Genomic DNA, 24772 nt, shown 5'->3' on the forward strand with positions numbered 1-24772 from the left:
ATCGGATATTATCATTATCACCATTATATTATATATATATTATAATTAGCCATTATCGGACATCCCTACTTGAAATACATGCTATATTTGTTAATATTCGTTTTTAATAAAGAAAGAGTGACTAAAAAGATTGGAGAAATCTCTGGAAAAAAATAAAAAATTCTCAATAAATTACATTACAGTACAATATGCAGCAACAATTGAAAAATACAGCAAAACGAATCTTACGTAAGAAAAAATATATGTTAATACTATGATGAATAATAACAGATATGTTTTCCTTTTTAAAGAAAATATATTCATCATAGAAAATATATTGATCACGCCCCAAGCCACGCCCCAATTGCCAGAGGCATCTTGGCAATCTAGGGGAAACCTTGTAAGTCTATCAAAAAGATGTTCTGCCAAAAGTTGGTCAACTTCATTGTTGCTGTGAAGATAGGACCAAAATGAGCCATCGTGTTGTTAGCATTGTTCACCCTTAACCAGGAAATGGATGTCCTGCTTGGTGAATATCTTTATTGATTGCCACATCATAGTAGAAAATAAGACAATTCTCCCATCCCTTACCCCACATACTGCTGCCATACTAGTCCATAGCCTGGTCACCTCTCGCCTGGACTACTGCAACTCTCTCCTGTTTGGTCTCCCTCACAAGTCACTTCACAAACTTCAGCTTCTCCAGAACTCTGAAGCCCGGATAATCACCAAAACCCTTTCAATGCAGCACATCACCCCTGTTCTGCAGCAACTCCACTGGCTACCCATCAAACATCGTATCCACTTTCAAATAATTATCCTCACTTTCAAAGCTATCCATATCCTCTCTCCATCTTATCTCTCTGACCTGATCCATGTCGCCACGCCCTCACGTTCCCTAAGATCCTCTTCATCCATCCATCTCACTGTCCCCTTATTTAAACTGTCCACCATGGGTGCCCGAGCTTTCAGCTGCTCTGCCCCACATCTTTGGAACTCTTTCCCACCAGACCTTCGTAACTTAGACTCAATATCCCTCTTCAAATCAAGACTCAAAACACACCTATTCCTGACTGCTTATTCATTGTAATCATCTTCTCTTCTCTATCTTTGTTGTTGTTGTTTTTATCCAATTTGATTTTATTGTTTTGATTTTGTACGGTGTCCTTGAGTGCCCAGAAAGGCGCCTTATAAATAAAATGTATTATTATTATAATTATTAATTACTGCACTGTAATACATTGAACACATTGAGACTTAATTTAACCCTTAATTTAGGCCAAACATATGTAAAATATGCTTTAAAAACAATCTGCGTTATAGTGAAGCTGTGATGTGGCTAGCACCGACTGTATTTTTGTTTTGTGTGTTCCTGAAAACCAGCATTGTCGACAGTGAGCAATTGATTTTTGTCCATTTATTTTGTTGGTTACAAAATTGTGAGGAAAAACCAACTCCATACAACAGGAGAGAAACCACCCCTGCCTGAGCATTCATACTCCTCACAGTGATATGACCAATCTAGCATGAACTGCTGAACTGAAGTCTACTTCGATGAGAGGCAAAACGTTTTCTGAGACAAACTGAACAGTCCAGTTGTGATGGATTGAATGCCCTGACAATGAACAGATGAGTGGGAGCGTCCATTGACAACAGGAGAGCTCAGCTGTTTTTAAGGAGCGACTACAAAGAAGCTAGTCAAATATGATTTATAAAACAGCATTTTAGGAATCTGCTGCAAAAATGTTAGTCTCTTCCAAGTTTTTGGAAATGAACTTGCAGGCAGGTTTGGTGTCAGTACCATGATAGCCTTGCTATATACCATCTCTGTTATCAAATGGCCAAACATACCACGTTACAAACTAGTCCCGTTTGTATGCGTATTATTTAGCGCAAGGGAGCGTGCAAACATAGAATCTCAAGCGTAAATTATGTGCGGCTTTGCAATATCCCCACACATTTTGGCCAATCATCATCATTTATCTCTGAGCGGCTCTAAAAGGGGCACATCGATTGTTTAATCAAAACTTATGTTTCTTTCTTGAGTAGACAAAGCAGGAACAACAACGTGTAACAATACACCAAATCTTTACTGCTCACACAGCACATTTGTCATCTTCCTGTTAGAGATGTTGAAGTGTGATGTTAATCGCTCATCGTTTCTCATTTACCAAAAACATTTGCGCCATATATAACTCTTAACGTGCGGGGGTGGATATTTTGGAACCTAAATCAATGTTTAAAATGGACACACTTTTCAAGCGTAAAACATACATGGAGAATGTCTGCAACTTGTGGACAACAAAGCAAACAGGGGACTATAAGGAAGCTGTTAGTGGTGTTTCTTCCGAAGTCCGCCTTAATGCACGGGCTTTCCTGGGCTGAAGCATTGGGGTCACACCCAATCAGAGGCCTCGATTTTGAAGGCGGAATGCAATGATTGGTGTTCGTAGCTATCATCGTAGCTATCGATCACAAACTGCTCAGCTTTGTATAGTGATTGTGTACTCTCTTTCGACTGCATTGTTTTTTCCTACTACTCCAAGCAGTGCTCAAACCCAAATCACCTATGCGAGAGACCAGCGTACTACTATTAAGCTAAAACACAGGCAGTCTACTGGACCGCCAGCACATGCCAATGCAAAGGACATGTATTCATCTACGAAAAATATTTTTAAAATGCGTGAGATTTTTGCATTATTGCTGTTCTAATAAGTGAAGTCATGTTACTTTTTTCAAACTGTGTTTTCGGGTGGGTACGGTGGGGTTGTTGAAGATGAGGGTTGGTGTGGGCGGTGATGCTGGTTGTTGAGATTTAGGGGGCTACCCTCAACGCCAACCCCCCTGGGTTAAGTTGGCCCTGTTTCTTCCTTCCTATAACTATAATTAATCATTACTATTATTAGTTATAATTAAACCTGTACAGTAATGTATGTGCTTCTACTGCCATTGTGTGTGTACTTTTAAGTCTGTGTGGTATAAAATGAATAAAATATCAATACAGTATTTATTTTCCTTTCTTTTCTTTTTTTGCATTTTGAGGTTAAGGTCACAAGGAACACTTAAAACATTGATAGCAAATTCATAACATCACAAGTTGATTAAAAAAATAAGCCACAAAATTGGCAACTTTTGCCACTGTTTTCTGAAAAATGTTGCCACAATCACAAAAAAAGCCTGTAAAATTCTGGAGGGACTAGTTGGTGGTTCAGTCTCTGTACTTTTATTGAATAAGACTGCAAAAAAATCCACTATTGGGCAAAATAATGTTTCGAGGTCAGCAGTTTGATAAAGTAGGTGAGAAACACTATTGAATTCACAAAATAACCCATAGCAAAGCGCTCCCCTTTCCTCCTCCTTCTCCACTCAATGCTGTCTTCGCCAACAACAGCCTTCAATAGAAGTAATGTTAATTGTTCATTTATACATTTTTATTCATCATTTATATGTATTTCACATTGATTTTGGCATGTAAAACTATAATTATTATAAATTAATCAGATTTACATGATGAAATTGCTTCAGTTTTTGTACGATTTAGTTTTTCTTGTGACCTTTTGGAATGGGTTACTGATTAAACCCGAGGTCCAACTGTATTATTCAAATAATCTTACTTCTGAAAACTGAAGAGTCCGATCACCACGGCCAGCGAGACGAGATCAGATGTGATCCAGATGAAGCTGTAAGCTTTCTGACTCTGAAAGAGAACAAAGTGCTGTAGTTTCCGTAAAGAACCACTTGAGGGCGCAGTCAACATGCTTAAAGGAGAACAAAGCTGCAACTGAACATGTCCTTCAAACTTTGTTGTTCCTTGCTGAGATCAACTGCTCCTTGTTATTGCCAGTCTTCGTAATCTCCTGTCGTCCTTTTGTCTCACTGTGACCTTGCCTTTGTGTGTTTGTGTGCGGTGTCAGAATAAAGAGTTGTTTACCATGAGCCAGATGGGGTAAGGCACCTTTCGTAGGACTTGGGGGGCATCAGAGGACACAGAAGGCACCCCGCTACACCACAGGAGTGAGTACAGCCATGGTTTGTTCACCGGGTAGATTGTCACACTCACATTGTTTGCCAGATATTCCCTGTGGGGTGGAGTGCAACAAAAAAAAAAAAACTCCTTTTGCAGAATTTCATGTCACTGATAGACAATGCTAAATCATGCATGCACTTCAATTAACCCTGCATTCATCCATTTGTCAACAATCAAATCAAATAATGTGTTCATAGACAAGTCCATACATCCACCATCATTCCTTCTAATATGCATTTTAAAAATATGGGGACATAAGGTACTTTTTAAGTGTTGCAATACAACTTTTTTATCATCGGATATATATTCGATATATATTTATACATCACATTTTTTACACATGATATTTTTCACCTTTTTTTAATCAAACTTGAACTGAATTTAAATGCTAAAACAAATTTATGGGGATTCTTTTTTTTTGCAGAAACCCTTTTAAAGGGTACGTATCATCATTTTAATCTACATTTAAAACATGTTGTGGTATATATAATAGGTATCAGATATGCTTTGGTGTAAATTATGCATACATTTTGCTCCACAGTCACTTTTATACGCCGTTTTTTAAATCTGTCTACAATATGTTTGATTCCTGAGATGTTCCCAGATTGCAAATGAAACCATGGCCCACCCTCTCTAAAAGTATCATAATGTATCTTTTCAAAATGTACACTGTTTGAAAATATATATTAAAGTTGCTACTGCTATTTGTTTTTGCGGACAGTGTTGAAAATAACCTTCATAAACATTATATAGATTCACCTGGTCACTACAGTAGGTACACCTGCACACTCGCTGATGGAGTACATAAAACAGCTTTTTTTTTTTTTTTAAACATTTATTTAACTTGTTGGTGTTATTTTTTTTTTTTTTTTTTTTTCCTGTCCAGCTACTCAGGCAAATCATATTGTTAATGTAGATGCCCATATCGGCTGTACAGATTTACTTTACAAAAGAGAAGTGAGGGATACTTCTGTTGTGGCCTTATTTGTATTTGACTTTATTAAATGAATTTATATTAATGTTTTCCGCAGCCGGCGGAGCAAGAGGGGATAGAAAGAAGAAGAAAAACAGAAGGCCGGGGGAAATTGCGGGAACAATGGGGGAATAAGACAGAGAGACAACAACAAAAACAACAGAACAGCATCAGCAAATAAATATTAATAACACAGAAATGACAATAAACAAATGGAGCAATTAAAATACCAAAATAAATAGCACTATTGATGAATAATAATAATAATAATTACTTTTATTATCAACAATACAATTGTTTCAAATGCAACAATACATATATGTAATGATAACTTGAATTACAAATGAAAGCAGATAAATGGACGGAAAGAAAGAGAAGCGAACTATATTAACCCTGTAGATTGTTATATCGTTATCAGTGTGCCGTGTTTTACCCAGTTTCCCCTAGGGGAACAACGTTAATATATGTTTGATGAAACATGATTATATGCATTAGTGCATGTATGCATATGTGCTTATATATGAACAGTACATGTATATGTATGTTTCTACAGTGAATGTGCGTGAGTGTGTATGTATGTACCGTATTTTCCGCACCATAAGGCGCCCTGGGTTATAAGCCGCGCCTTCAATGAACGGCATATTTCAAAACTTTGTCCACCTATAAGCCGCCCCGTGTTATAAGCCGCATCTAACTGCGCTAAAGGAATGTCAAAAAAACAGTCAGATAGGTCAGTCAAACTTTAATAATATATTAAAAACCAGCGTGATGTGGGCGCGCATGGAGTCGTATATCAACATGGACGGAGCTGCGTGAAAAAGCCACCCGGCCTCTTCGCGTGAACTTACCTTAACCACTTGCTCATCTTTTCTTCATCCATCCATCCCTTCGAGTTAGCTTTTATGATGACGCCGGCTGGAAAGGTCTCTTTTGGCAAGGTCTTCCTTTTGAATATCACCATGGGTGGAAGTTTCTGGCCATTAGCATGGCAAGCTAGAACCACAGTGAAGGATGACTTCTCATTCCCTGTGGTGCGAATATTCACCGTACGTGCTCCCGTTGTATCCACAGTGCGGTTCACAGGAATATCAAAAGTCAGTGGAACCTCGTCCATGTTGATAATGTTCTCTGGTCGGATCTTTTTTTCAGCTATCTTGTTTTTACAATATGCACGGAAAGTAGCCAGCTTTTCTTGAAAGTCTTTAGGCAGTTGCTGTGAAATAGTAGTCCGTGTGCGGATGGAGAGATTGCGTCTTTTCATGAACCGGAAACCTGTCGCTTAGTAGGAGCCATTTTGTGGTCTTTACAGATGTAAACACACAAAGGAAATGAAACGTAATATCCGCGCGCTTCTTCTTCTTCTACGCGGGCGGGTGGTTGCTTACAGTAGAAGAAGCGCTTCCTGTTCTATGGGGGCGGGTGCTTACCTTGGCGGTTGCTTGCGTAGAAGAAGAAGCACTTCCTCTTCTACGGGGAAAAAAGATGGCGGCTGTTTACCGTAGTTGCGAGACCGAAACTTTATGAAAATGAATCTTAATATTAATCCATATATAAAGCGCACCGGGTTATAAGCCGCACTGTCAGCTTTTGAGTAAATTTGTGGTTTTTAGGTGCGGCTAATAGTGCGGAAAATACGGTACTGTATTTGTGTATGTAATGTATGTGTATATATCGTCATCAACAATACAGAGATCAAGACTGTAGAAAAGTTCTGCTACCTGGGTAGCGCCATTACGAGCAACGGATACCTGGATACTGAGAGGATGCATTGCATTGGAAAGGCAAGCGCGGCCTTCAGCAGAATGACAAAGAGACTGGCGAGTCCACGGCATCCGTCTCTCCATCAAGATTGCCGTCTACACAGTGCTCTATTGCAGTGAGACATGGACCACCTACCGCCGACACATCAAACTGCTGGAGCAGTGTCACCAGCGTTGTCTGCGGAGGATCTGCAACATCAAGTGCAAGACAGAGTGTCTCACCTCCAGGTTCTGGAAAAGTGTGGCCTCCTCAGCATCGAATGTTTGATCAAGAAGTGCCAATTGACATGGACAGGACATATTATCTGCACGGAAGACAACAGGATTCCAAAGATGCTACTATATGGACAGTTGAAGCAGGGGCATCATGGTCAGGGAAGACCTCTCAAGAGGTACAAAGACACTCTGAAGGCAAACCTTAAGAAATGTAACTTCACTGTGAACTCTTGGGAAGCAACAATCCACGACAGAGCTCTTTGGAGGCACCAGTGTGCACAAGGTATAAATGATTTTGAAACCAACAGAGCAATCAACATTCAGTCAAAGAAGGAGAGAAAGAAACAGAGTTCCACTTTGGGTTTCTTCCCTTGTAGCAGCTGTGGCCGATTGTGTGCATCGCAAATTGGTCTTCATTCTCACATGAGTACCCACCTTGGCAAATGACTTGTTTGCCTACTCATCTGTCGCATCGACAGGAGATTCTATTATGGGGGAGGGTATGTACCTATGTGTGTGGATAAATACCAATCTGTGCGCGTATGAATGTATATATTTATGTATAATTGTGTGCAAGTGAGTATGTATCTGTATTTGTATGTACAATATATTTGTCTCCCAGTGTGTGCGGGAGCCAAAGTAGGGCCTTAGCCACCCACAGAGCCCAACCCAAAACAGCAGGTGCGGTGCCCAGGGAACAAGGGACTACCGGCCCCATGCAGTCAGGCCGGCCAGCGACAGGACTCCAAGAAGTCAATGAGTTCATCAAGCGTGCGAGTTTCGTTACAGGCAGCCAGTTCCTTCTTGATGCGGCGGTTAAGCCCCTTGTAAAAAAATTACTACATAGTGCTTTTCCGCCAAAACCGCTCTCTGCCGCTGGGATGCGGAAGTCAATAGGATATGCGGCCACAGAAAGCTTTCCCTGTTGAAGTTCATAAAACGGGCAGTGAGGTGCGCACAGCGTGAAGTCTTACTAGCCGCCATCGCCCAGGTGGACGGCTTTGTCAGACAACAAGCTCATAATAAAAACTATTTGCTTGGTCAGAAGAATGGAAACTGGGCAGCTGGCCGAATACCCAGCAAGCGCCAATGAAGGAATTGCTCGCATATGAGCTTGACTTACCGGAAAAGTGGAAGGGCTGAGAAATATTGGGTTCCCGAGGTGAGGAAGCGCTTGCCAATGGTGAGGGTGTGATGGGCCCTGTCCCGGAGTGAACACCTCCTGGATTAGCAGTAGCACTAGTTTGCTCCAAGCACTGATCGAGAGACCCAATATTGGCGGAGAAAGCCTGATTGGCAGCTGCCATATCTTGCAGTATCTGGTCGTGATTACCGCTCGATTTCCGAAGCCCTTAAGTGCGAAGCAAAAGTGTCCCAATTCTGCTGGGTCCATATTGGTTAGTTGATCTGTCACTAAGCCAGACTAAGACCCCAAAGCAGAAAATAAAAAGTCAGTAAAAATAATAATAACAAGCGCACTCAAGGAGAGGAAATAATAACAAAACGCGCACTCAAAAAAGGAGAGGAGAACAAAAGACACACTCAAACGGAGTGGGGAAATATACAACACAACTATATCTGGACGAAAACCACTAGAAAGGTAAGTGTGAGGAGAGCCACGAAGGAAAATGATGTTCACCGCGAAATGCCTAGCGAGTGGAAGAAGTCCTTGTAGGTGAGTAAAACATCTACAATCTACTGGCACTGAGACAACCGGCAGGGAGGCTTAAGTTGGTTAGAAGTAAATTGGCTGCAAGTTGCATGTTTGTGCGGATGGCTCCGCCCCGGAACTCTAAAAGCATGTACTGCAAAGAAGGGCAAAAAGGAGGCAGCAGAGCAGCCAAACACGTAACAAAATGTCCACCATTACAATATTTCAATGTCCTTGGCTGGCATTACCTACTCATTCTGCTTCAGTATGGTGCAGACTAGCAGTGCTGCGCTCCAACTGGTTTGTAAAGTTAGCAAGCTACACGCTCTGTCATGTTTTTGTAATTTCTTTCTTTAATTCAGCACTGTCTTTCACACTCACTTTCTTCGCAATCATGCTGGAAAAACAAATTTATGTTCATCTTTAGCTAAAAGCTAATGCTAGCGAGTAAAATTAGATGTTTTGGTCAGATCTCACAGGGTTCACTGTGACATTCACTACGCCAAAGGATTCTTGTACAAACCCCGTTTCCATATGAGTTGGGGAAATTGTGTTAGATGTAAATATAAATGGAATACAATGATTTGCAAATCATTTTCAACCCATATTCAATTGAATATGCTACAAAGACAACATATTTGATGTTCAAACTGTTAAACTTTTTTTTTTTTTTTGCAAATAATCATTAACTTTAGAATTTGATGCCAGCAACACGTGCCAAAGAAGTTGGGAAAGGTGGCAATAAATACTGATAAAGTTGAGGAATGCTCATCAAACACTTATTTGGAACATCCCACAGGTGAACAGGCAAATTGTAACAGGTGGGTGCCATGATTGAGTATAAAAGTAGATTCCATGAAATGCTTAGTCATTCACAAACAAGGATGGGGTGAGGGTCACCACTTTGTCAACAAATGCGTGAGCAAATTGTTGAACAGTTTAAGAAAAACCTTTCTCAACCGGCTATTGCAAGGAATTTAGGGATTTCACCATCTACGGTCCGTAATATCATCAAATGGTTCAGAGAATCTGGAGAAATCACTGCATGTAAGAAGCTAAGCCTGTGACCTTTGATCCCTCAGGCTGTACTGCATCAACAAGCGACATCAGTGTGTAAAGGATATCACCACATGGGCTCAGGAACACTTCAGAAACCCACTGTCAGTAACTACAGTTGGTCGCTACATCTGTAAGTGCAAGTTAAAACTCTCCTATGCAAGGCAAAAACCCACACCCAGAAACGCCGTCGGTTCGCTGGGTCTGAGCTCATCTAAGATGGACTGATACAAAGTGGAAAAGTGTTCTGTGGTCTGACGAGTCCACATTTCAAATTGTTTTTGGAAACTGTGGACGTCGTGTCCTCCGGACCAAAGAGGAAAAGAACCATCCGGATTGTTATAGGCGCAAAGTTGAAAAGCCAGCATCTGGGATGGTATGGGGGTGTATTAGCGCCCAAGACATGGGTAACTTACACATCTGTGAAGGCGCCATTAATGCTGAAAGGTACATACAGGTTTTGGAGCAACATATGTTGCCATCCAAGCAACGTTACTATGGACGCCCCTGCTTATTTCAGCAAGACAATGCCAAGCCACGTGTTACATCAACGTGGCTTCATAGTAAAAGTGTGCGGGTACTAGACTGGCCTGCCTGTAGTCCAGACCTGTCTCCCATTGAAAATGTGTGGCGCATTATGAAGCCTAAAATACCACAACGGAGACCCCCGGACTGTTGAACAACTTAAGCTGTACATCAAGCAAGAATGGGAAAGAATTCCACCTGAGAAGCTTAAAAAATGTGTCTCCTCAGTTCCCAAACGTTCACTGAGTGTTGTTAAAAGAAATGGGCATGTTCACCACTGTGTTACATGGCGTTTCCCAACTACTTTGGCACGTGTTGCAGCCATGAAATTCTAAGTTAATTATTATTTGCAAAAAAAAATAAAGTTTATTAGTTTGAACATCAAATATCTTGTCTTTGTAGTGCATTCAATTGAATATGGGTTGAAAAATCATTGTTTTCCGTTTATATTTACATCTAACACAATTTCCCAACTCATATGGAAACGGGGTTTGTAATTTAATTTCTTGTTTGCAACTTAAAGCATAACAATTACAGAGCTGCCAAGTCTCATGCTTTGAGTGGGAGTGTCACAAAATGTAACTGTTTTCTCACACCACACTTGACAGTCTATATTTTTTTATAATCAACCTTGCGACATGTTCAAGTACTGATTGATCGACAGAAAGAACCAATCCCACTATAAGCTATTGTGCCTAAATCTAGCCAACAATAGAAGGCACCACACAATGTAAACCAATCAGAAGAAACGTCAAGCGGGTCTTGACGTCTCTATCTTCACACACACCTCCGTGAAATGTTGTCAACTTGGCGACTTTTTCGCCAAATCTAGTACCTTTTCCAACTCGTCTGAGTGACTTTCTTTCTCAAAAGCAACTAGCGACCAATCTAGCATCTTTTTTGGATGTTTTGGAGACATGAAAGCGTGTATAACGCTGTCCTCAACGTATAAGCAGTCCCATGTCTACTGATTGTCTGCTCTTAGACAGCTTGTACTGAAAACACATTTCGTTGAAATTTTAAGTGCAATGACAATGACACACCAACTCTGTGCAAAGCTGCCGCTGTTTCTGGCCTGGTTTACACAGTGAGACTATAAATGTTTCATCACTGTCCCCATTCAAATAGAAACAAACCTGACCGTCATGTTATGGCCCGTCAATAGATATGGTGAGTTTGTGAATATCACAAGCCTTCAGTCTTTTGATTAAATTTGATATTCCAACATTTAACGATGTAAAACACAAAAATACAACCAAACTAAGAATCAACAGCAGAAAATTAATTTATAATTCTGGTCAAAATTTGCATTTTTTATCTCACTTTTTATGTCTCCCAACAGGTTATTCCGGTATAAATCAACGTTAAAACAGGCCAAATCGGTGTTAGAAAAGGTAATTTTTTTTCAAAACGCATCATGCCACTGAAGACTCACTCGTGTCATTTTCTGAAACTTGGCAGCCCTGCAATTAGCCGAGAGATAGTTCTTATCTTCAAACACTGTTAAGTTGGGCCACTCAGGAGTTGAAGTACCACAGTATTACCGCAATAAAAAAACAGCAATATTGGTGTGCTATCAATATTGTGTTAAAAGTGCAATTTCAATATTGACGATGTGAATTTATAAGAAAAAGAGATAAAGCTTTAGCAGTAGAATCCGTTTTTATTGGCTAGTTCCGTGATTCTGTATTTCGCCTCATGATGTTTTTATAAACCATTCCATTCGTAGTGCTAAGTGATGGTGAGTTGTATCTTACTGTATATCTTTGTGACTGGCCTTGCTGTAGTGAAGGGTCAGGCTTGTGATGCCCCTTTGCCTGATCTCAGATATCGACAGCTTCTCATTGGTCGTCTGCTGAAAGCCTCGAACCCGCCCCCTGTCTGTGTCTGGGGTCCACGTCACCTGGCACAAACATGTGACGCACAAAAGACCCTGATCAGTTTTGATATAGTGTCATATATGGTGAATGAATGTGCAGCATTAAATAACATATATTATCTATATTAATTAGGGTCAAAGGGGAGCGGGAGTCGGACATTTTACAGTACATGAAAACCGATATAATCAAATACTAGTATTTTGCCGATATGGGGCTGATAGCAATATTAGATCGAAACACACCTAATGGTTATTATCCTCATGGCAGCCATTTATAAAATGTGGGTATAGGACATGTACATTCACAACAAGCAGCAAACATATATATAGAAAAGATTTGTGACCTACAGTCCTCACCCTCTTTTGGGAAATTGCTGCTTTTTGCACGGCCCACATCGTGTCCATGAACCAGCTCCGGTAGCGGGGGTGTCCTGGTGGGGGTCTGCGGACATTAAGCAGCGCCGAGCTGTTGGCTCTGACTGCTAGACGAAGCATTTCCAACAGACTGCAAACCGTCTGGTTGCCTATTCTGCTCCGATCCCTGCTGGTCAACGTCTCTACTGTCCAGTAGGGGTCCCTCTGGGGATGAAGGAAAGAAACAGATACTGAGGGCAGGTTCACTCTTACTATTTTCAGTCAGATTAAAGCATACCAGTGACGTGCGGTCACTAGAGGCAGGTGAGGCGGGGCCTCACCTGCCATCATGGAAAAAAAAAAAATGGAAAAAGAAAAAAAAAAAATTGAATTGTTATATGTATCCAGTGGGCAGCACGGTGGAAGAGGGGTTAGTGCGTCTGCCTCACAATATGAAGGTCCTGAGTAGTCGTGAGTTCAATCCCGGCCTCGGGATCTTTCTGTGTGGAGTTTGCATGCTCCCCCCATGACTGCGTGGGTTCCCTCCGGGTACTCCGGCTTCCTCCCACCTCCAAAGACATGCACCTGGGGATAGGTTGATTGGCAACACTAAATGGTCCCTAGTGTGTGAATGTGAGTGTGAATGTTGTCTGTCTGTTGGCCCTGCGATGAGGTGGCGACTTGTCCAGGGTGTACCCCGCCTTCCGCCCGATTGCAGCTGAGATAGGCTCCAGCGCCCCCCGCGACCCCGAAGGGAATAAGCGGTAGAAAATGGATGGATGGGATATGTATCCAGTGATTATACTATAAAGTTATTTTCCATTTAACTTAACCAGTTTTAGATTATTTTTATTCAAAATCGCTGAATTTTCACATTTGCTGTTCAAATACTGAGAAGAGACGGTGTGGTGATCAGCAGCCAGTTGAGGCACGTCACTCAGTTGTGCCTCAACGTGGATTGCGGACTCGGCTAACTGCTGGCCTGCTGTGCAGTGGGACCGTATTGCTATATGAATTATATTATACATTTCCATAGTTTAGTTAGCTGAGGTATATAATGTACAGTGTATTTTGTCAACAACTGTATGTGTGTAAAGTATTTCTTGTGCTGAGCGATCATAAAACTACTGCGAAGACGCACTGGCTGAGGCTCGCGTAACCCCGCCTCCTGGTGCCGGTTAAGGCACCTTCGCCGCAGACTGCACCCCCCGACGGGAGCGCCACACCAACCAAAGCCCACACCCAAACCCTCCACGTGCAAGACCGAATCCACCCAAAAAAAGTCACTTAACAAGAAGCCAAAAAGTGCAAAAACAACATTGCTCGCGCCGGAGGAGCCGTGAACGACTGCAGGGACACAACATTAGGTACACCTGCAGACTGCAGCACGGATTTCATATTTCATTCATTCACAACTCCTCCAACACGAACACCACTGCTCCCGCACTTATAAGTAAAGGTAAGACCATAATAACGTTTTTTTATTAAATGTGTTTTTTTGTGTGCTACAGTTTGTATGTGTAAAGTTAAAGTTAAGTTAAAGTACCAATGATTGTCACACACACACTAGGTGTGGTGAAATGTGTCCTCTGCATTTGACCCATCCCCTTGATCACCCCCTGGGATGTGAGGGGAGCAGTGGGCAGCAGCGGCGCCGCGCCCGGGAATAATTGTTGGTGATTCAACCCCCAATTCCAACCCTTGATGCTGAGTGCCAAGCAGGGAAGAATTCTGGTATGAGCTTTTAAACATAACCTGTTAACTGCTGCCAATCAAATGGTGAATAAGATACTCTTTAGGGTTCATATGTTTGTAAATCTGACTGTGATGAAGTCAGTGCCTCACCAGTCATGAACCTCACCGCACGTCACTGAAGCATACTATTTAGTTTGCTCTGCTAATATAGTTTGTTTGGTCAAGGTCCGCAGGAACGCAGTCCAACAAACCAAGGACCCGGCCAAACAAGGTGACTAAGAATTAGAGATGTTCGATAAATGCGTTAAAATGTAATATCGGAAATTATCGGTATCGTTTTTTTTATTATCGGTATCGTTTATTTTTTATTTTTTATTAAATCAACATAAAAAACACAAGATACACTTACAATTAGTGCACCAACCCAAAAAACCTCCCTGCCCCATTTACACTCATTCACACTCATTCACACAAAAGGGTTGTTTCTTTCTGTTATTAATATTCTGGTTCCTACATTATATATCAATATATATCAATACAGTCTGCAAGGGATACAGTCCGTAAGCACACATGATTGTGCGTGCTGCTGGTCCACTAATAGTACTAACCTTTAACAGTTAATTTTACTCATTTTCATTAATTACTAGTTTCTATGTAACTGTTTTTATATTGTTTTACTTTCTTTTTTATTCAAGAAAATGTTTTTAATTTATTTATCTTATTTTATTTATTTTATTTTTTAAAGTACCTTATCTTCACCATACCTGGTTGTCCAAATTAGGCATAATAATGTGTTAATTCCACGACTGCATATATCGGTTGATATCGGTATCGGTAATTAAAGAGTTGGACAATATCGGAATATCGGATATCGGCAAAAAGCCAATATCGGACATCCCTACCAAGAATGAATAGTCAGTACCTCCATCACCACAGAGCCTCCAGTATTGTCTATTCAAATTAATTTTCAACTGTAAACACTGTTTCGCAATGTAAGTTTTTGGAGATAAAAAAACAACTAAACTAGAATCCCAAGTTACTACTTTATTTGGACGTTGACGGATTCAAAGAGGAATAAAGCCATACATTAGTTTTAGTTTTGAGTTGTGTTACCTCCAGAAACCACCGGCCTGCGTTGAGGGACCGTAAATCGGTCCAGTTGAAGGACGAAGCGTCGTCATGCTGTCTGTCTGGAAAGACCCTCCTGACGTCCGTGGTTCGTCTCAAGGTGTGATCTCGCATGAGAAACGGAACCCCGTCCACACTAGACCAAACACACAACAGAAGATGGTGTCGCCTTCCCTAAACCAGAACTGTTGATATCAGTTTGTGAGCTGACAAGATGGATAAACAATCATGAGCAAAACCATAAATCGCACAAGGCACTTTGGGTACATTTATACCATATATGGATAACCCGGTGACGGCAAGTTTTGAGGAAATATGAAGGAAGGCAAAATTCAATCAGGGGTGGAGACAGGCTTTAATCACTCCTTCAACGAGAGGCATTTTGGATTTACACAATAAAAGCTACAGAGTACCTAGGTCTGAATGGTGAACTACATTTCTCTCCTTTTTGGTATAATTATTGTCCCTTAAAATTGTGAGTTTTGTTTTCTCTCAGACAGGTCCTTAGAGACTTAATACTTATTAGTATATGAATGTATATACTATGTATAATTTATTGTCTGTTGAGTTGAATATGTTGGATTGGGGCATAGGATAGGGGCTGATTTTCGATTGGTTGTGTAAAATCTGTAATATTTGTAATTGTTTTCCTTTCATTAGCAGGTTATGCTGATCATGTGACCACCCACCTGCTCACAATGAACAGCTGCTTCTAATTACCCACCTGTTTATCGATGAGCAAAGTTGACCGACAAACACTTTGCCTTTGCCCTGACGAAGGCCTTTCAGGCTGAAACGCATAGGCATGTTTTATTAGAGTAGCTAAGTACTAATGAAGGCATTTTAATCATTATAAAACAGAATAGAATAGAAAGTACTTTATTGCTCCCTGGGGGAAATTCAGCACCACAGTTCGCTCACAATAGACAGTAATAATAATAAATAATATAATATATTATATATATAATTTATAAATAATATAAATATATTCTACATATACTCTACATTTAAGTGCAGTCAAGGATTATATGCATTATACAGTCTGATGGCTGTCGGTATGAAAGACCTCCTGTGTCGTTCCGTGTTGCATTTTGGGAGTCTGAGCCTTCCACTGAACGTGCTCATTCTCCCCCTAAGGTCCGAGTGTAGTGGGTGGGAGGTGTTGTCCATAATGGCTAGGAGTTTTGCTAGACTTCTCCTCTCTGACACAACCGCCACAGAGTCTAGCTCCACTCCCACCACGTTACTGGCCTTCTCTACCAACTTGTCCAGTCTGTTTGCGTCCCTCGCTCTCAGCCCGCTGCCCCAGCAGGCCACGGCGTACAAGAAGGCGCCCGCCACCACCCACTCGTAGAACATCTTCAACATCTTTGTACAGACGTTGAAGGATCCTAACCTTCTGAGGAAGTAGAGGCGGCTCTGTCCTTTCTTTTAGAGTGCCTCAGATTTTTTATTTTAAGTTTCCATTGGTTCCCTAAACTTAAGAGCACCGGAGGAACACATTTTGCAACACCTAAGCAGCACTTCATGCATTTTGCTTTTAGTTGAACATATGAGTAGCTAATGAAATATGAATGAAAATGTCTGCTTAGTGACCTGAGAGTGACGTCAGCCTCCAGGGAGATGGCTCCGTGCTGGAGGGCTCTGTTGAAGGACACCATGGTGTTTTCTGGGGCCAGCTGGAGCACAGACAACATTTGAATGAACACATTTCCACAGACTCTTTTTTTTTTTTATCATTTATGATGTCCACCATTACATGTTTAGGTGTGGGACCAAGAGAAATTACCACACACCAGTGTGATACCAATACCTGTACCGACTAAGTCGCCTAACAGGTTATAGTGAGGTGATGATTAAACACTTGACTGGGTCAACTCACCATTGGTGCTCCTCGTCGGCCAATAACATCTGGTCGAGGTTTGAGGCTGGGGCTGTCCATTATACAGGGACAGGAAAATGAGAGCGGTGCCAAATAAAGGGCCAGGAGAATGATGGCGTAGATGATTAATATCGTCATTTGGAAATCTAAGACAGAAAAAAATTTAGATGTCTTTCATTAATATTTGGTCTTTTTTGGATGGGAGTCAATGCGGCATAATGACTCTTCTTTGAACTAAGGCACCACATCTTTCTACTGTATTTATTTTTAGTCCCTTGGCTGACAAGCTATCAGCTAATCATGTGACTCCATACACAATGGGGAGCAGATACTCTAAGCTAATAATACCGGGGCTGTTAAGTTTCAGAAAGACGAAAGTGAGGGTTGTGATAATCAAGACCAAACCAAATCCATTGACTGGCTCATTGACATGAACGATTGGTTTATTTTTATGTGAAGCGTGACAGTGATGAAAGTTACATTTACATCTCAACCAAGGCAGAAACTGCTCTGACTGGAATATATTTAAATGTTATTGTCATTGTATTTAAAAGTACAATGAAATGTGTTTTCAGTACAAGCTGTCTAAAAGCAGACATACAGGGACCGACAGAGCTCACAGGAGCTCCGCTTGTACGTTGAGGACATTAGAGTGATATGCACTTTCATGTCTCCAAAACATCCCAAAAAAAGTTGCTAGATTTGTTGCTAGTCGCTTTTGTGAAAGTCACTAAGAGGAGTTGGAAAGATCCTAGATTTATCAAGAAAGTTGCCACGTTGACAAAACTACGCTGAGGTGTGTGTCAAAAATAAAGACGTAAAGACTTTAGGTTGCTTTTGATTGGTTTACACTGCATGGTGCCTTCTGTGGTTGGCTAGATTTCGGCACAAAGATTATGGATTGGTCTGTGATTGGTTCTTTCGGTAAGTCAATCAGAATGACTCGAACTATGGCAGGCCGCATTGAAACAAATGTATTATCGTGAAAAAATAAATATAGAGTAGTGAATGGGGAAAAATAAGCGTGATAAATGTCAAGTGTGGCATGTGACGCAAGAAAGGGTTAGATTGCATGACTGTCACGCTCAGAGAGTGAGGCTTGGTAGCTCTGTAATAATAATCACCTTTATTACGGAAAATAAACTGCATTTCTTAGTAATTATCAAGTGACATTATCACTGGAGGACAAGGCTAAACATGTTACACACTGAAAGCAAGCCAAGGGCAGGCATGCTATTTGCAAAGCGAGGTGTTAAGCTAGCTTGGAACAACACAAATGAATAAGTGCTTAGTAAGGTTTAAGAAATGTAGATGGAAGATGGCGAAGGTCTGGGCTCACCAAATACTTTTCTAGTACTTCCGTTGAAAGCGGAAGTCAAACAGAAGCGAAGACTTACTGGATCTTTCTCTGCGGACCACATATCCAGCTACCAGCCAGCTGAGGGCTGTGATGGTTGTTAGCGCTCCAATGTGCAGGAAAGGTGCTGTGGACTGACATGGAAACAATTTGTGAAAACCATACTCAAACATTTGAGATTTTTTACTGATTTAACTACTCATGACAATGTTGGTGGACCAGATAATCCAAACTGATTCTGTGATACCGTATTATTCGGACTATAAGTCGCAGTCGTTTTCATAGTTTGGCCGGGCTCCAGTGCGACTTATATATGTTTGTTTCCTTCTTTATTATGCATTTTCGGCAGGTGCGACTTATACTCCGGTGCGACTTATACTCTGAAAAATACGGTATATAGTTCTGGCTCAATAAGGATCAACAGAGGGCCCAAGTTATTGTAACAATAATGTGTGATATTATTTCTTGGTCCTACCAGTCTGCTTGAGTTGAATGTGTTTTTTCACTCAACTAATATTCAAGAAACATTTACTGTGCTCTGTGGGATGAATTGCAGACATTTCATGTCTGCAAAAGTATCAATGTAAGTAGCCTGATGTTTCATAATGTACAAAAAAGCTAGTTTTCACAGCTCACCCAGCTCTGTTCTGATTAGCAGATCACCACCCCGGTCTCTCCCTCTCTGAATAATGATACAACTTCCATTACACTTGAATATTTGTTTGTGTATAATTCATCCTTTCAGAAACAGCCTACCATATTAGCTAGAGGGATGACGTGGCTCGGTTGGTAGAGCGACCGTGCCAGCAACCTGAGGGTTCCTGGTTCAATCCCCGGCTTCCGCCATCCTAGTCATGTCCGTTGTGTCCTTGAGCAAGACACTTCACCCTTGCTCCTGATGGGTCGTGGTTAGGGCCTTGCATGGCAGCTCCCGCCATCAGTGTGTGAATGTGTGTGAATGGGTGAATGTGGAAATAGTGTCAAAGCGCTTTGAGGACCTTGAAGGTAGAAAAGCACTATACAAATATAACCCATTTACCATCGAGTTAGCATTAAACCCAAGCACAAGTTTTGGGTCCTAAGACGGCACTTAACTGAGTTTTGGCTCTCAAGAAGGCATTTTAACATGCGTTTTAGCTCTCAAGAGGGTACAATCTGTCACATTACGTCTTGTTATGTTTCCTTAGTTTGTGGTTATTAACTGTGTAGCGCTCTTATTTTTGGTTCCCTTTCCGGCATGTCTCCCAAAGCGCTCTTTCCCCTCACCTGCCGCTGATTGGCAGCCTGGCCACACCTGGTAGTGGTTGTCAATCAGCTGGCTTCTATCGATGCCTGCCTCGCCCTTTCGTTAGGGCTCAAGGATTGTTTCTGTTACTGTTAGCTGCATTCTGTGTGCATGACTACTCATCCTGTGTTAAATATAATTAAACAATTGTCTTACCTGCACGTCACCATTCTGTCTCCTGCATCTTGGGTTCACAACGATCACAGCAATGCAAGTACGTGACAATTCTAACACGCTGATAGTGATATATATGTTTTGGCTTTCAAGAGGTCAATTTAGTGAGTTTTAGCGCCCAAGAGAGAACTTTTTGATTCATGGGAGGGCAGTGGGCACTTTAGCGTGTTTTGACTCTCCCAATAGGGCACTTTGGTGCATGTTTTGTCTCCCAAGAGGGACATTTAGCACACATGTTGTCTTCTAAGAGGGCACTTTAGCAAATTTAGGTTCCACCAAAAGGGCACTGGAGCCTGCATTTTGACTTCTAAGAAGGCACTATAACACACATTTTTCCTGACCTTAAAGTATTTACTGTGCAGACTTTATAGACCCAGTCAATGGTTTTGTAGTGTGAACTCACATGCAGGGACACTAGCAGGACATCCCACTCCTCGCCCCATATGTCCTCAACAGAGACAACACCAGAGATAGTCGTGAGCAGCGTGGCCAGCACTCCAATCTGTGAAATGGAGAGCATAAGAACATGATGTCTTTGGACAAAAAACAAACAATGTTCAGCACTACACCTTGTGCAGCCAGTAGAGATTTAACTGTTGGCCCAATGATATGTGGAAAAGTGCCAAGATCTAATTAAAAAAAAAAAAAACAGAGTTTATTATTGATACTCTCCAATTACTGGTATATTGTGCTCCAATGAAAAAAAAATTTTACCATCAAGACTGAAATATAGCTGAATCCCACAATGGTGGATGCCAGTATGGGGATGGTCTCGTCCCTCCATTCTCCAGAGCGGTTATATACAGACCTGCAGTTTGAACAGGTCAGAGTACAGTAGAGTTACAGTATGAGCGGTACCGTACACTAACACAAACTGTGTCTTTCCCTTTAAAAGTAGACTTCTTTACCTGAAAATACACATTGTGAATTTTGGGGCGTAATGTGTCAAATAAAAAAAAAAACTCAAAAGACTAAGTTCTAAACCAGGTTACTAATGTTTGACTGAGAAGTGAATAGATGTATTTCACTGTCAAGCACTTTGGGCATCTGAAATACAAAAAAATTTCATATAAATCCTATCCATTATATTTATTACAAATCTGTTGCTATATAATACTGTAAATAGTACCTCTTAAGTCTTTAAAGACGGACATCCCTCATGTTTCACCTGGTAGCCTGACTAACCTGCATTTTGTTCCGTAACTTGCAGAATTTCTCTCATGAAGTTTAATTGTGTAGAATATGTGTTATTGGATTTTCCAATTGTGTTTGATCCTGCAGCACTTATGTGATTGTAGCAGTTTCTATATTTAGGTTCATGTGGGGCTGCAACAATTGTTCGATTAATTTGATTAGAAAAAATATATAGATTTATACTATTTTAGCTAATATAAGTGTATACATTCCGGAGCGCATGGAGTGCCAGAAACCTTAAATAGGCCTACATAGTTTCCAAAAATAATGAAGGTTAAGGCAACCAAAAATGTTTTGGTTATTTCAACAATTTTCCCTAAAATTCACATTGAGGCTATACATTGTGTTTTATCTAATTACACGAACAAACTTATCGATAGATGACTCACACACGCGCACACATACACAAGCACGCACGCACGCACGCACAAACACAAATACACACACACCCGTAAACATAGACTCACCAGTTGAACTCATTAAAGTCATTTTGAGCCACCAACCAGAAGTAGGCCCAAAAGAGAAGCAGAAAAAAGGAGCAGCACAGTATGGCAAACCACGAGCATTCCCACTGTAAAAAGAAGATCGATCATGGGGTTTTGCACACAAATTTTAAAAAAAATCTCTAAGAACAATATAGGGAAAAATGTTATGATTTTTAAACTTGCTTTTTTTTCCCTAAAGATATTTGTTTGTGTGGATGGCCCCAAAAAATTGCAATAAATATTGAAGCCTCTTGCGATAACGATATACAGGGTGCCCTCACAAAAACTATTACGGTCTCGGTGCAAATTTGTGAAGATGTGTTTCTATTACTTTGTTATATTATTTTAAAGTACATCGCAACGTTGCCAGCTAAAGCTATTTTGCGAACATGAGCTTGCACACAGCACATCATTGGCTAGTGGGGACCAACCAGACCACTGTGTGCCATCCTGGAATCTGATTGGCCCAACAGCCATTGTGTCATTCTCCTCGGTTGGCAGTGTTTCCACGATTCTCGATACTTACTCGATACCACCATAAAAAAAATAAAAAAAACGAACCATGAACTTTTAAATTCACTACTGTCATGTCTGTATGATCATGTTTTGTTTTAGTCATGTTCGGTTTTGTTTTTGGACTCTTTGTGCACTTTTGTTTGTTTTGTCACCATAACAACCCATTAGTTTTCACCTGTCATGTCACGCACCTGTTTCACGTTTTGAGTCACGCACCTGTTTTCACTGATCATGTCACTGCTATTTAAGCCTGTTTGTTTCTGTTGTTCGTCCTGGTGACATTATCCTTTCATACTATCCTATCTATCTATCCTATCCATCCATACTACCTCTGCTACCCATGCGATTCTTGTTTATCATAGTTTTCATGCTGTTTCACGCCACAGTAAGTGTTTTCGTTTTCATGTTCATAGTCTCTCTAGTTTTGTATCATTAGCCAAGTTTGTTCTCCGCCATTGTGTGCCCCTTTTGTTTGCTTCCTTTTTTGTAGTTTGTTAGTGTTATTAATAAATATGTACTCACATTGACGCCTTGCCCACGCCAACTTTCCTTTGCATTCCGGGAAAACAACACCAAAGTCCACGTTTTGACAACTACTTTATTGAAAAGTTTTTTTAAAGTGTTTTAAGATCACTAACATCACCATGAAATAAAATGGCTAAAACCTATATTTAAAAACAAACATGTGTGTTTTTATTCCCTATTAGTATCAACATGAGTCTTTTCTCAGTACTTTATACCGATATATCTATACATATATTTATATATTTATATATATATATATATATATATATATATATATATATATATATATATATATATATATATATATTGATATATATATATATATATATATATATATATATATATATATATATATATATATATATATATATATATTGATATATATATATATATATATCCCCTCCTGCTCCGGTCCGGCTGCGCCAAACACTCAATATGTCCTACATTTAATAAAATACAAATAAGGCAACAAGAGAAGTATCCCGAACTTCTCTTTTGTAAAGTAAATCTGTACACAAATAGGAAAGATTTTAAAATATGTACATATATTTTTTAACTTGAGTCGTCCCGGGGGCCAGACTATAAACGCTGGCAGGCCGGACAAAACCCGCGGGGCGTAGTTTGGGGACAACTGTTCAATGACTTTGTGTGTTGCTTTAATATAGTCTGAGCATACAGTATATGTATATGTAGCAATACAGACAACTTTTCTCACCTATTGTGCGAATAAATAAAAACAACATATTAAGTCAACGCACATGTTCCACACAAAGTAACGTGTTCACTGAACCGTGTGGACATTATAAAAAAACATCTAACACATGTTATAGTTACACCCATGTATTACCACTACAAAGCATGGTGGAAAATCAACACATTGTGGCTGTTTGATATTTTTGACTGATGCAAAGCGATTTACGAATTGAAGTGTCTGTGATAATTTCCTGATAATATTAATTCTACAGCCTTTATCCATGTACACATGATGGTAGTTACTTGACAATCATCATCTGGCTCCGAGGCGAGGAAAGGCGCTGTTGTGTGTGCGCATGCACATGCTTGTGTTGTACAGTAGAACCGCATATTGCTGGTTAATTTTGGAAATTGGCCCCAGTGTGTGAGTGTGAGTGTGAATGTTTTCTGTCTATCTGTGTTGGCCCTGCGATGAGATGGCGACTTGTCCAGGGTGTACCCCGCCTTCCGCCCGAGTGCAGCTGGGATAGGCACCAGTACCCCCCGCAACTGTGATGATTTGCGTATTTATAAGGGGGCGTAACCTGGGCATGGTCTGGGTGTGCCATGCCAAGTAAACTCCTGAGATCAATTTCATGTTGTTTAAAAGTTAAGTTAAAGTACCCATGGATGTCACACACACACGAGGTGTGGCGACATTATTCTCTGCATTTGACCCATCAACCTTGATCACCCCCTGGGAGGTGAGGGGAGCGGTGAGCAGCAGCAGTGGCCAAGTCCGGGAATCATTTTTGGTGATTTAACCCCCAATTCCAACCCTTGATGCTGAGTGTCAAGCAGGGAGGTAATGGGTCCCATTTTTATAGTCTTTGGTATGAATCGGCCGGGGTTTGAACTCACGACCTACCGATGTCAGGGCGGACACTCTAACCACAAAGAAATGTGCTTGGATTTTTACTTGTGTACAAACTTTTCTGGATATAAACATATGTCTATTTTTAGTACGAAATCCACGCAACTCTTGTTACAGAACTTCCCTCCAGAAGGTCTTATCTTTGTTCATGTGATGTCAGATGAAACAAAAACTGAGCTGTTTGGCCACAATACCCAGCAATATGTTTGGAGTAGAAAAGGTGAGGCCTTTAATCCCAGGATTACCATTCCAACCGTCAAGCATGGTGGTGGTAGTATTATGCTCTGGGCCTGTTTTGCTGCCAATGGAACTGGTGCTTTACAGAGAGTAAATGGGACAATGAAAAAGGAGGATTACCTCCAAATTCTTCAGGACAACCTCAAATCATCAGCCCGGAGGTTGGGTCTTGGGCTCAGTTGGGTGTTCCAACAGGACAATGACCCCAAACACACGTCAAAAGTGGTAAAGGAATGGCTAAATCAGGCTAGAATTAAGGTTTTAGAAT

At 40.7% G+C, this 24772-nt stretch overlaps 1 protein-coding gene across 6 annotated transcripts in view; it reads right to left on the bottom strand.

The window, feature by feature from the left end:
• Positions 1-24772, bottom strand: part of gdpd5a (glycerophosphodiester phosphodiesterase domain containing 5a) — a 95497-nt gene that overhangs the window by 22203 nt on the left and 48522 nt on the right. For 4 of the 6 annotated variants that reach the window (XM_061961793.2, XM_061961791.2, XM_061961790.2 and 1 more), the window contains exons 3-14: positions 21603-21706; positions 20656-20749; positions 20511-20570; positions 20345-20443; positions 18523-18616; positions 17126-17271; positions 16840-16922; positions 15229-15379; positions 12415-12645; positions 11945-12090; positions 3911-4058; positions 3594-3676 (exon numbers count right to left, since the gene is read on the bottom strand). In XM_061961793.2, the coding sequence (XP_061817777.1) occupies positions 3594-3676; positions 3911-4058; positions 11945-12090; positions 12415-12645; positions 15229-15379; positions 16840-16922; positions 17126-17271; positions 18523-18616; positions 20345-20443; positions 20511-20570; positions 20656-20749; positions 21603-21706 (1439 nt within the window). The remainder of the gene's footprint in view (positions 1-3593; positions 3677-3910; positions 4059-11944; positions 12091-12414; positions 12646-15228; positions 15380-16839; positions 16923-17125; positions 17272-18522; positions 18617-20344; positions 20444-20510; positions 20571-20655; positions 20750-21602; positions 21707-24772) is intronic. The other 2 variants (XM_061961792.2, XM_072913846.1) reach the window with 1 other exon arrangement.

Source organism: Nerophis lumbriciformis, linkage group LG09, assembly GCF_033978685.3.
Source record: "Nerophis lumbriciformis linkage group LG09, RoL_Nlum_v2.1, whole genome shotgun sequence".
Classification (NCBI taxonomy): Eukaryota; Metazoa; Chordata; class Actinopteri; order Syngnathiformes; family Syngnathidae; genus Nerophis; species Nerophis lumbriciformis.